We start from the raw sequence: 13,663 nt of genomic DNA on the forward strand, positions 1-13,663 counted from the left end.
GTACTATGTACACGAGTAGATGATCATACATGCGCAAAAGAGCATGGAAGACTTTAGAGTTTTGTTTTGAGCTATGAATTTTAAATATTTGTATTTCTATAAGTCCTAATCATGTATTAGGAATGTTTTGGAAAACTCCAAGCTTGTGTAGAAACATGTAGAACTTGTATTGTAATAGTTAGATGTATTTTTGGAGTATTACAATATTTATTGCCAAGATGAGCGATCATGAATATTGATCCTCTTGTTCTTCACCTAAAAGAGATTTAAAACAATTTTGCAAGGTCAAATTGTGAGAACAAATTTAAAAGTAACCCATTTGACAAAAACAAATTTAGGACTTGTTGGATTAGTTGCAAATTTGAGATGAAAGAATCCATCTAAAACACCAAAATTTTCAGGAGGTAAGGAGTCTTTTTTTGTGTGTAGCAAATAATCCGATTTATGGACATTCTCCAAAGAGGGAATATCAACAAGAATATCATTCGGAGATCTTGAACTAGCCCTTATATCAACAACTACAACAACATATACATTATCAACAACAGATAATTCTTCAGCAGATTTCTTAAACTTTTGACCAACAAGAGATCCAACCTCCACTTGGCTAACAACAACTTCAACAAGGGTATCAAGATCAATAGTAGCTCCCTCAACTTACACCACCCTTGGATTATGAATATGTACATCTTATATTTGTACCTCTATCGCTTAATTCTATTTCTATGTGACACCAACTACTTTCTTGTAAGGGACATCATTAGTTTTTTTGGTCTGGTGAATCATATGTTTATACCGTACAACAACATATTTGGAAAAAATAGTAGGCAGTTTGACTCTGTTATTAAGGTTGTCAATATGTCATTTGCATTTAGAAATATCATATCTTATAGTTTTTGCATGGAGAGCAAAATGGAGGCACCTTCTCAAATTCAATATTTGTAATAAAAGCAAAATCAGGTTTTTCCACTAAAATTTGATAAGGCAAAGCAGATATCATATCAATATCAACCAACACTTTACGAAAAAAAATCTCTTGATTTATTCATGGTACAGTTATCGAGAGAAAGATGAGTACTAATCTCTCTCGCTATAGAGAAAATTGGTTTTGGTTGCCAATATTCCATCGAATGACCACGAATCCTGGCCCAACATTGAGCTTTGGTGAGCTTCATGGAAGATGGCACAAAGTCTTTGGTCCAAGCAAAGACTCTCCAGATACCCGAATTGAGATTCCAAGACCCCATTGCTAGGACTCTTCTCATGTCTTCAAAAGAAGAAGAAAATAATTCATAAAACCATTTTCCTAGAGGAATAACTTTTCAAGATCTCAGAGATTTCCAAGTAAGATCCAACTTTTTGCACACGTCCATGTGGAGTGATTTTTACCTTTGGATAGTACTATTCTTCCATGAAGGTGATTTTTACAGTCTTCAAGACCTGCGAGAAACAACCCTTTGTTAATTTGAATAAATATCAAATCTTCCTTAATGCAAGGAGAAGACAATTGTGAAAGACGGATACCACAAACATTATTCAAGGCTTGTGCAAAAGTCTTCATTTGTGCTTAAGTTGCATAAGATGACTTGGCTTGTGAAGAGAAACCTTAGTCCTTGAGACATCTCTAAGAAATTTGAAAATGAGAACCCATTCCACAACATTAGGGAGAAAAACAACCCTAGCCGCTTAAAGAACTCCCAGTACATGAAAAATTTACAGTCAGCCAAACACTGCACAATCCAAACCACATGAAGGCAACATTGAACAAGAGTAGGACAAGGGTCTTCCTTCAAATGTGCAACAAATCGTGTCACTATCACCACCCAACACAAGAACCAACCTACTCACGCGAGCACTAACCACTTGGTGAGCTAGAATTTTGCAAATTGTATTATTAATTAGTTTACTTTCTTACTTCTTTTCTTATCTCTTTTAACTTGTCGGTTAACTTGATTCTTTCTTCAAGAACTAGTTGACTAATGAGTTGAACTAGATTCAAAAGATAAGATGCAAAATAATTGAATCGTTGGAGACATTAAATAAAAAATAATAACTACCTTATCCCATTAATAATAAAATTAAACAATATAATACTTTGACCAAAATACAAAATATTGTTAATATTTAATAAAACAATTTTTTAATAAAAATTATTAAAAATATATAAATTTTAAAATACTTAAAACTTAATCAATCAAAATAAAACTTCAGTTAAAAATGACATTTTTTTAATAAAAAAATTGTATTTCTTTTATTGAATGACGTTGATAATTTTGTTCGTAAATCGTATTCATGGAACCGTATTTTTGTCGTGATTATCAAGTATGTTTAAAATAAATAAAAAAAAGTTTGACTTTGACTATTTGATTACGAAAGAATTTTCATTTGCATAAAATATTAATGCTTTTATTAGGTATAAAAGGAATCATTAGATTAAGATTCAAATCCAATTCCAACACCTAAAGAATATTTCAAATCCGATTAAAAAATGCTATGAAGAAATTAATGTTGAAAGAAGAACATTAAAGTTTACTTAAGTACTATTTATCAAATCTTGTTTTTATATTAAATCTGCAATTATTAATCAAAGTTCTATAATTAAATATTTTATTTTTTACCGTCAATATATAAACTGACAAAATTTCCAATTTATCTATTGATATAGTTATTATAAAATAATATATAAGTAATTTTAGTTTAAAAAATCACTTTTAGCAATAGTAATAACAATTATAAAAAGCATTTTTAGTCTTCACTGAAATATGGATGTATTTTGTTTATACTTCTTGTAATGTGTTTAATTTTTTTTTCAATTTATGATCTTCAATATTTTTTAAGTTTTTAACTGTTTAGTTAATACCATTTTAGAACTGGGATATAACTAATAAAAAATAGTAATATATAATATGTCATATAAAAAAATTAATTTATTCATAAATATTTTTAAAAAAATAAAACACATGTTAGTTCTTAATTGATTTGGGATAAATATTTAAATTATACAAACACTCAAACTTGTTAGCCATTTCAAACACGAGAGTCATATTATGTCAGTTTATTTTACGTGAGTTTCATACTGTTACAATATTTTAAGACCTAGATTTTAATAAATTTAAATTTAAATTTTAAATTTTCAATATTCAACAAATTTTATTTATTTTTATGATTTATTACATTTTATTAACATTAAAAAGTGTTTTACTAGTGATGAAACTCATTATTTTATTTAAGATCTTTTAGCTTACATCAAAATATTCTTATAAGAATTTATTATTAAATTCATATAAGAAGAATTCTAAGTAATAATATTATTATTTTTTCAATAATTTATAATTTTTCTTATAGACATAAAAGAAATCTAAGCAATTCGTTTTTTTTTTTATATATATAAAGGGTTGACTGCAACTCAAGCTCTTGAAATAAATTCATCATTTAACCAACTAAAATATTTATTTATCTAAACTCTTTTTAATTTAAGTAATCCAAAATTATATTTATGACACGAATTATATTTTATTAATTAAACATTCTATTGAAAGTAGTCAAGTAACCTATTAATTTTTTTTTGAAAGAGGTAAAGCAAAGAAGTCAATGATTAATTTTGTAATGAATAGAAATAAATGTAAATGATCTTTAAAATTAAAAGTACTTTTTTATGTTGAATTGAAAAGTCAATACTCAGAATAATATATAATTAAAAGATTATTAAGTTTAATAATTAATAAAATAACCTTAATTTATATTTATATTAAAATTTAAATTATTTTTAATCAATATGTTGTACTTAGCTTTAAAAATTAAACAAGTCATATTTTATATACATAAATAATTTGTAGCAATCTATAATAACAATTCTAAGATTTATTAATGACGATAAATATATAAATTTTACTTATAAAATACAGGCTAGATAGTGCATGAATCGAAAATATACAAGTTTTAAATTTTTTATTTAATTAAAAATAATAATTTGCTGATTCCACAACAATTTTTAATTTTTCAAAGAATTACAATGATATGAACAATAAATTTTATTTGTTGGTAATATAAATTTTGAAAAAAATAGTCAAAACATCTTTTTATTTTGTGTTTATTGAATTTTTTTGTCCAATATTATATATAAAAGTATCGTAAGTATCTCTTTATATAATATTCGATTAATAATACAGACTTTTATACATGCATATTTATATTTTTATTATAAAAAGTTATTTAATTATTTTAAAAATAAAAAACTATTTAATTATTTGTTTTATTAAATGGTGTAATGTTAGTATAAAAGAGAAGAAATTGAGAGAGTGTAGTTTGAAGGGTGAGAGGAGAGAGAGAAAGCGCGTACCTTTTCACACTAGTGCTGAAACTGGCATCCCCATTTGCACCAAAGATCGCAACAACAACACTTGGAACTCAAACACCAATCCAATCCAATCCCTTCGTACGAGGTTTCTCTGTTCTGTTATCAATTCTCGTGTTTAAGGTTTGGTGGCCTTCCCTTTCCCCTTGGACCCTGTTTTTTCAATGTACTTTGATCACTGTTGTCTCAAAGTTTGTCACTTTTTTGTTTCTTCTTTTATGGGTATTTGATTATTTGCTGGGTCCGCTTCAATTTATGTCTTCCTCAGGTTTGTGTTTCACCATTTTTTTTCCATCCCTTTGGGATACTTATTATTTCGGATTGGTCAACTTGGTCCTTTGTGTACGATAATAGGAATAATAATGGAATTTAGCTGTCTATTTTATTTTTATTCAGAAAAAATGGATGTTGGATGGTTTTTGTATGAGTTCTTTAATTCATTGTATTTGTTTGGTGGATTTATTTTTTTTATCCATCTGCATCACCTGCTTTGTTATCTGGTAATTATGTGTTTTAGTATCAGTATGGGATCATTTTGTAGGTGGATTTTGTGCTGTTTTATGTGTTGACAGGTGTTCTTCTTTTGTTATTTCCCTAAAATTTCAGATTTGGATGAAGTATTGTTTATGGAATTTCTTTCACTGGTTATGATCTCTTAAAATGATACTGTTCTCTGGCTTCTGGATTGTATCTGTATATCAGTTTATTGGTCAATCAGTTAGTATTAGGGCACTTGATCTCTGAATTTTGATTTTGTACTAATTTCTCTGAGGAACTTAGAGGAATATGTAATCATATTATTATCTTTAGACTGAATAGGTTCAGGTTTTTTAACAGGGCACAGTTGAGAATTAGTAGTTTTGGAGAAAAATGAAGTTTGAGAGATTACTCTCAGCCGATCTATTAATATGAAAATATGCAATTTGAAATATGAAAAGGTTGATAAGAAAACCACACCCTAGGACCCTATATGGTTGACAGATACATAAAAAAACCAGCTTTACAAGAAAATATTCTAGAAGACAAGAATAAACATTTTCTAACACTCCCCTCAAACTAGAGCATACATATTGTATTGTATGTACCAAACTTGGAACATATGAACTTCATTTGAGGCCCCTTAAAGACTTAGCAAGCACATTTGCAACTTGATCATTGGAGCTGATAAATTCAGTATTAATTTCTTTGAACAACAACTTCTCTCAAACAAAATGACAACTAACTTCTATGTGTTTGGTTATTTCATGGTACACAGGATTAGAGGATGTGAAGGGCATTTTGATTGTCACTATACAACTTCATTTGTTGATTGTCACAATTTCAGTTCTTGGGTAAGTTGTTTGATCCACAGAAGTTTACTTGTGATTGAAACCATTGCCCTATATCTAGCTTTAGCACTAGATCAAACAACATTATTATGTTTCTTATATACAATACCTAGTAGTGGAACCTATCTGTTGGAGACCTTCCCCAATGAGCATCACAGTACCCAAAAATTCGGTTACTTTCTTTATCTTCTTACAATAATCCTTGTCCTTGGGTCTTCTCAGTCACCAAGGGATGTGAATTACAATATTCTAGTGGTCAACATGAGGGGCTAGCATGAATTGACTAAAAATTCCAACAGCAAAATCAGGTCTAGTAATTGTGAGGTAAATGAGCTTTTCAACAAGTCTTTATATCTCATTGTATTTATAAAGGTTCTCCTTGTTTTGCCATTAATTTATGATTAGGGTCCATAGGGCTATCAATTCAGCTGGAAATTAGTCAAGCTTGTCTCTTCCATGACATCCAAAGGTACTTCCATGGGGAAATAACAATCCCTTCCATTGATTGAGCGATTTCAATCCCCCAAAGAATTATTTCAAGCATCCAAGGTCTCTTGTTTGAAAAATGGCTGCATAAATGTCTTTCAACAGGGGAATTTTGGCATCACCATTCCCTGCAATAGCTATATCATTAACATACACAATTAAGTAAACACATTTACTAGAAGTGTGATATTGATTTACCTCACTACCTTTAGTCCAACAATCAACACAACGTGATTAAATTTTGCAAACCAAGCTTGTGGGGATTGTTTAAGGCCGTAGAGAGATCAACATAACATATAAACTAACCCACCCCCCTTAAGCAACAAACTTAGGAGGTTGTTCCATATAGTTCTCTTCTTTAAGTCACCATGAAGAAAAACATTTTTTTTTCTATCTAATTGATGGAGATGCTAATGACGAATGACTGCCATTTCTAGGAAGGAAGAGTCTAACAATAGTGATCTTAGCAACAAGGGAAAATGTATCATCATAATCAAGTCCATATATTTAAGTATAGCTCTTGACTATCAATCTAGGCTTAAGGTGATCAATTTCACCATTGGGCCCTACTTTAAGGGTGTGTTTGGATTGGGGAGGGGATTTGAGGGAGTGGATGTGTGAGGATTAGAGAGAATTTGTGAGGTTGTTTGGATTGAGGGATGTTAGAGTGGATTTGTGAGGATGATTTATTAAAGTTTGTGAGTGATGTCATGATTGGGAAGAAATTTAGAACTTTTTTAAAACTGTAAAATATAAGTGTACAAATTTACCCTTACTATTAAAAAATATTTTAATAATGAATTATAATATATTTTTGTGTAGATATGAGTTAATTAATTTTTTTAGAATTATTTCTGGTACCGTTGAATAATTATTTTTGAAAAAAATACGAGTTACATAACTGTCGGAAGATTGAAAGTTGTGATAAAATAATATTATCAAAGCATAAAGAAATTATTTTTATAATTAATTAAAAATAAAAAATATGATTTTTTATTTGTTAAGTTTTATTTATTGTAATTAAAACATTATTTTCAATATTTTTGGATGGAAATTTATCAATATATGTAAAAATTGCAAATTGTTACATAAAATAAATAATTGAAATATTCAAAATTTTAAAAATATAATACAAAATAATATTATTAAATATATTATAATTTATGAAAATAATAATGATTATTATATACATTTTTTATTTTATATAACTATATATGTTTTGTTTATTTTATAATTTTATTTTATTATTATCATTATCATTATTTAGAATTATATGTTGTTATTAATAGTATAATGAAATATTTTTGTTAGATAAATTTATGTAATATTTAACAAGAGAATCGATCCTCCATGCAATACAAAGAAAATTAAAATCGATTTTAAAAGCGTATGAGAATCGATTCTCCCTTGAATAACACATTAGTGAGAATTGATTTTCCTTTGAATAACACATAAGAGAGAATTGATTCTCCCTTGAGTAACACATGAGTGAGAATCAATTCTCCATTGAATAACACATAAGTGAAATCGATTCTCCCTTGAATAACACATGAGTTGAAGTCGATTTTGGTTCAAATCATGCATGCAGTGACAATGTCTCGTCTTAGAGGTAGCCCGGGTATGTGAGTAAATATTGCTTGGGTCTTACGTGGACATCATCTTCAATCCCTTCATATAAGAGTAGAATGAAAAATGAAGGTCACTTTGCTTCCCATCCACGTAAGCACCTCCAAATCAGTGGATGCAAACACTCTTAGCACCCGTTCGTCAATCCTCTCGGAGAGGTCATGACTAGAAGCAAACAATGCCTAATTGTTTTTGAGGTGGAAGAGGGATTGACTCCCTTGTGCCATTGTTTTCTAGAGCTTGCATTTCAATAATCATGGTTTGTCGTCATCTAGGATGAACAAGTGCTTCATTTATATCTTTTGGAATATTACATGAAGAGAAAGAGGAAACAAAAGAAACATAGGAAGGGGGCAAATGATGTAAATAGAGTGAGAATTTTGAGTAGATGAATACCCTTGGGAAGAGAAATTGTCTTGGGAAGAGCAATTGTCCAATGAAACTCTTCACTATTACTTGGAACTGTAGTATGGGTAGATGATAGGGAAGGACGTGAAGTAGAATCACCATGCAAACTGTGACCAGCTCCTTGTATTTGACGTTGGTGTGGAATGAGAGGTGGTGAAGTTGGTAAAGGCTCGGAATCTGTAGGATAATGACATGGAGTTGTATCAAGATTGAGAATTTTAGGAGAAGTGATCAATCAATAGTAGAGGTTAGATTTGTTGGACAAAGGTAACATCTTGCATGGAAGAAAAAAAAAAGTCTATTCAAAGATGACACTAGCTGACATGTAATATTATTTTGTTTCCAAAGAATATCAACACTACCCCTTTTGTAGACAAAAATAACCAAGAAAAACACATTTGATGGTTCTTGCAAAAAGTTTTATCTAGAGCCCTGAAGACAAAAATATATGGTGAAACATGAAATAAAGGTTTATTTGGAAAAAGAATGAAATGAGGAATTTTGTATTCAAGAGACGAAGACGACATTCTATTTATATATAAAAAGGCAGTAAGGATGACTTCACACCAATGATGGACATGTACATTAACACCAAGCAGTAAGGTACACGACTAAGTATTTTTTTTTTCTGCTCTAGCAGTTTGCTATGATGTGCGTGGACAAATTGATGTAGAATGCCCTTGTGAGCTTCTCAGAGAAGAAAAATCAGAAGAAAATTATTCTTTGGCATTATATTAATGTAGAAGCATTGAGAATGTCCACCTATACCACCACGTCCTCCTATTGCTATGACTTCCTCTTCCTTGAGTGCATACTATTACAAAAGATTCAATTGGAACACGAAAAAGTCTTGTTGTCAAACACTATTGATGTAACTTCTTGACTAGCCACAATCTAATTAGGAATGTGATCAAAGTCTGAACTCATGGCACAAAGAATCATCACCATGTACAACTTGTCCAATTTCTCCTTAATTTCTTCTAATGAATTAGTTTCTAGGAACATCTTCACTTCAACAACAACTTGAGCTTTTGCAATAAAGGAGGTCATATCATGGTCTGTTTGCTTAAGAGATGCTACCTTATTGGTAGAGTCGTAGAGGTGCTAGATATCATTTGAAAAAGATACTCATAGCCTTTTGCCAAAAGGAATTGCATATTTTAAAAGTTCCAAGAGTTCCCATGCATAAAGTAGAAACTCAAACTTCTTCCATTGCTTAAAAAGGCCAAAAAAGGGGGGCGTACACCAACCCACTTCCAAGACAAGGTTGGAAACCCAAAATTTGGGTTAAAACAGGAAGTAGAAGCTGTAACGAGAGGCACAAGGTTGTTCAGTTAACCAGATGGTAGTGCATGGACTTCACACTCCTGACTGAGAACCAAAGAGAGGTGGCTTGTGGAGGTGCATGCAGAGGTTTTTGCCTCAGCAACCACCAGGGTTGTGTGTTGCTTGACAAGGCACATTAGATCTGGTGGTTGTCAAAGATCTTGATGGCGGACCGATGATAGCTGGGAGTGACAGGCAAAGCAGGTCCAATCCCACTCTGTTACCAAGTTGAGAATAAGGAATTTTGGAGAAACACGAAGCTTGGGAGGTCACTCTCAACCTATGAATTATGGACACAAACACGAACATCGGTCATAATGCAGTCCCTTGCAACACCTATACTATCCAAGATATGGGATATGGTGACACACACACATTGCACATTAATATGAATTATTTAAATTGACAATTAAGATTATATTTAAAATCATCCATATAAAAGTTAGTCAAACATAAAAATCTGAACACATTATTTCCTAATACAAAAATGGATCTAATCCATCCATCTAAAATCCTAAAAGTGAAAAGAGCTTCTAATTCATTAAGACATTTCACCCCCTTATTGATCACCACCATCATTGAAAAGACATCCTCTATGTTAGATTCATCTAGAGACATTTAAATAGAGAAGAAGAAGTGCAAAATGTAAATGTGAAATAAACTGTTTCTTTGTTTAAAGAAGAAATAGAAACTTACACAATAAGTTTCTTACTTTTCAACTTAAAGAAATCACCATGTTTGTCTCCATTAACATTGTGTCGGAACTGTGTTGGATCTTCTCCAAGAAGTGCTGGAGTTGCAAAAAAATGATTTCTAAATTTTCCACTTTAATTAAGTGTCTGACATGTGTTGGTGTTGAACACAGATGACATCGAGGAGCCATGTCCGAGCTTCATAGCTCTCAGCTGATCTATAAATATAGAAAATATGCTATCTGAAATATAAACGGTTGATAAGAAAAAGACGGCTTTACAAGATATTCTAGATGACAATACTAAAATGTTTCTAATAGGCACGTTGAACACATTCTTTTGTTGATATTCTTCATTTAGTCCAGTAAGAGAAAATGCTTAATGGAAACATTGTTCTGATTGGTTTTATGCGTTTGCTTGCAGTTGCACACTTAAATGTTTGATGTTGTTTAAATTTGAAGTACCTTTGCTATATATTCTAAATTATGTTGCTTTTTTTTTTGTCTCTTTTCAGGATACAGTTTTCTTGATAGATTTTCAAGTTTTCATCTCCATGTTTTGATTTTGAAGAATAAGGAGCATGTAATTGACTAGCAAACATATGGTTTTGTTATAAGGGACCTGTATATGGTTTTGGGTCTTGTGAGTTTAAAAAGCATGGAGGATATTCAATTGAGTATAAACTGGGATGATGTAGTCTGTCCTATATGTTTGGATTTTCCACATAATAGTGTTCTTCTCCAATGTTCATGCTATGATAATGGATGTCGTGCTTTTGTTTGTGACACAAATCAATTGCACTCTAATTGTTTGGATCGCTTCAAAAATTCAAGCGGTGTGCCAACCTCTCCAACCTCTCTGGTGTCTACAACTGCTTCTGCTGAAAATACTGAAAATAGCAATGCTAAGGAATCAAATGGTCAATGCAATCTGACTTGCCCCTTGTGTAGAGGTGAGGTTTCTGGGTGGATTGTTGTTGATAAAGCTCGTGATCATCTTGATGAGAAGAAGCGCTGTTGTGATGAAGTGCAATGTTCATTCATGGGAAGTTACATGGAGCTACAAAAACATGCTCAGCTTGAACATCCTCATGCACGTCCATCAAAAGTTGATCCTGCCCGCCAACTTGATTGGGAGAATTTTCAACAATCATCAGAGATCATAGATGTTTTGAGTACTATTCATTCAGAAATTCCCAGAGGGGTGGTTCTAGGAGATTATGTGATTGAGTATGGGGATGACGATGCTAGAGATGAGTTTGAGGACTTCCCTGGTGATGAGGGAAACTGGTGGACCTCGTGTATTCTGTACTTTGATAACTTCAGAAGATCAAGAAATAGAAGAAGGGCAAGAGTCAGTCACACAAGAAGGGGTAATCCTCGTTTAAGTTATGATACTTCAAATTCTGATGAAGGTTCTGTAGCATCTGTGGAGTATGCAGATTATAGGATAGAAGAGACTGATGATGATTTTGTCAGTACTAGTGGTTCTTCAAGGAGTAGCGCTGGTTATCGCAGGTGTATAGACTTTTCTTTCTTTACTCACTTTTACAACTCATGTCTTTACTTTCTGGGTTCTTAGGCTCTGGTAGACTTGCATGCATAACTTTTTCAATGTTTCTTTTGGTACCATGATAAATAGTGTTCTATTGCTAAAGACGAATTCTTCTGAAGCTTAACATTCTAAACAAGTCACCATCTTCCAATGTCAATAATCTAACTTTCTAAATGAATGGTGTTTCATTTGCATTACTGCAAAGGGAGTGTATTTTCTCAAAATATTCCGATTGAAAAAGAAACATGAGCTTATGCATTGTTAGCAACATAAGTTTTTGTGGTTCATTCAAATGTTGCAGTTGTAAATTAATGTACTACTTAGCTATTTCAAGTTGTTTTGATAGTTTTTTACCTGCTATTGTATTTAAAAAGGAGAATGATATGGTGCTGCTTTTTTCTTTATCAATGTTGGTTTTTGAAGCTACTTTCTTTGACAGGTTACTGTGTTAGATTAAGTGTTTTATTTTTGATGTTTGAACTTTGAATTAGAATTTCCATATCCTCATCTCAATCTTGTCATTCACAGATCCCATAGACGTCGGTCTCGCTTTTATGACAATTAGGTATGTTTTGACTGCTCAAGATTATCATTTTTGTTATTGTTAAAAGTTCTTGATGACTTAAACACACTGCTAATTGTAGATTTCCTTGTCTTGAAAGTGCACAACAATGGTGCTGAGGGCTTTTGTTCCACTACCTTTAAATGACTTGTGAATTTACTCAATGTTTACAGGCAGTGTGTGAATTGAAGTAAATCAAAAACTTCAAGGGACATGAACAAACATTGTGATTTGCCATGCAAAGATTACATTTAGCTCCTCTGTTGCTTTTACCCTGAGATATGGTGACTGGAGGATTCTATAAATCTGACACTTGCTTGTGGTCACATACTCAGTTTCATTTCTTTTATAAATTTCCTCATAGGCAGCTACAGTGATTTAGCTAGCATTCTGCTGCATAACTATGGAATAATGAATTTTTTTAATCTTATTTTGGCTGTACATATAGGATATAGTAAATTGATTGTGATATGTAGAATAACACAGATGCTAGCTTCTATGTCACTGTTATTTCCATTTACTAATTGCCCATGTGACTCCAAATGTGAGAACTTACATTTGTAACTATGCATACAGGTGGTTTCTGTTTGGATTCAATTTGGTTTTACCTCAACTTTATGTTCAAATATCTTACAAAATCAACTTCTAAGTTTTTAAGGTTTTGGTGGAGATGTAAGAATTGTGTAGTCTTTGCCTATAGCATTTATAGACTTGTAAAATCAATTCCTTCCACCACATTTCAATTTCAAATCTATAATTGTTGTTAATTTAAACATGTATATAATTATCTCAATCATTTTTTAATGGTCTAAAAAATGGTTATCGAATCCAGATATCGTTTATATATATATATTTTTTGAATTGTAAGATGCATAATAAATAAAATATGATATTTTAAAATAAGAATAAGTGACATGAAAAAAATTATAAATATCAGATATGAAAATGAAGTCAAAATCAAAACATATTAATAAAATGTAAAATATTATTTATATATTTAAATTTTATATTCTAATCTTATGATTTTATTTATCATTTTCAAGTTTAATGTCACTTAAATAATCTTTTTCTAATATAATGTTCATTTGTATTTCATTTTCATCATCTTCCTCTACCTCTTCAATCATATCTTTAATTTTATTATCATTTGTGATTATGGTAGATTTTTTCTTTTTATCAACCTTAGTAATTAAATTTCTTGGATCTGTTAAAGAAAAAAAAAACTTATTATAAAGATTTTAATGATTAATTTAATTGCACAAGTTTTATAGTTTAAACAAATATCTCTATTTCTTTTCTTGTTTGGAATCTCTCTTCCATAATAAAA

The 13,663-nt window shown here is 30.9% G+C and overlaps 1 protein-coding gene across 11 annotated transcripts; it reads left to right on the top strand.

Moving 5' to 3' along the window:
- The first annotated feature begins 4,281 nt into the window (after nt 1-4,281).
- LOC137813401 (uncharacterized) lies at nt 4,282-12,933 on the top strand. Of its 11 annotated transcripts, none has more exons than XM_068615618.1 (6): nt 4,287-4,477; nt 5,610-5,685; nt 5,905-6,151; nt 10,735-11,737; nt 12,303-12,339; nt 12,510-12,933. In XM_068615618.1, exons 4-5 carry the CDS (start codon nt 10,848-10,850, stop codon nt 12,337-12,339), a joined length of 927 nt encoding a protein of 308 aa, XP_068471719.1. In that variant the 5' UTR covers nt 4,287-4,477; nt 5,610-5,685; nt 5,905-6,151; nt 10,735-10,847; the 3' UTR covers nt 12,510-12,933. The 11 variants fall into 11 exon arrangements, with proteins under 11 accessions (XP_068471718.1, XP_068471723.1, XP_068471719.1 ...); XM_068615614.1 differs by having other exon boundaries at nt 5,905-6,006; XM_068615616.1 differs by having other exon boundaries at nt 4,308-4,435; nt 5,905-6,006.
- The last annotated feature ends 730 nt before the right edge of the window (nt 12,934-13,663 follow it).

This window comes from Phaseolus vulgaris, chromosome 1 (genome assembly GCF_000499845.2).
Source record: "Phaseolus vulgaris cultivar G19833 chromosome 1, P. vulgaris v2.0, whole genome shotgun sequence".
In the NCBI taxonomy this organism is placed as follows: Eukaryota; Viridiplantae; Streptophyta; class Magnoliopsida; order Fabales; family Fabaceae; genus Phaseolus; species Phaseolus vulgaris.

Excerpts from the sequence above, each read along its gene's own strand:
- LOC137813401 (XM_068615617.1), top strand. The coding sequence starts at position 10,848 with ATGGTTTTGGGTCTTGTGAGTTTAAAAAGCATGGAGGATATTCAATTG. Across the intron at positions 11,738-12,302 it reads AGTAGCGCTGGTTATCGCAG|ATCCCATAGACGTCGGTCTC; the intron begins GTGTATAGACTT and ends TGTCATTCACAG.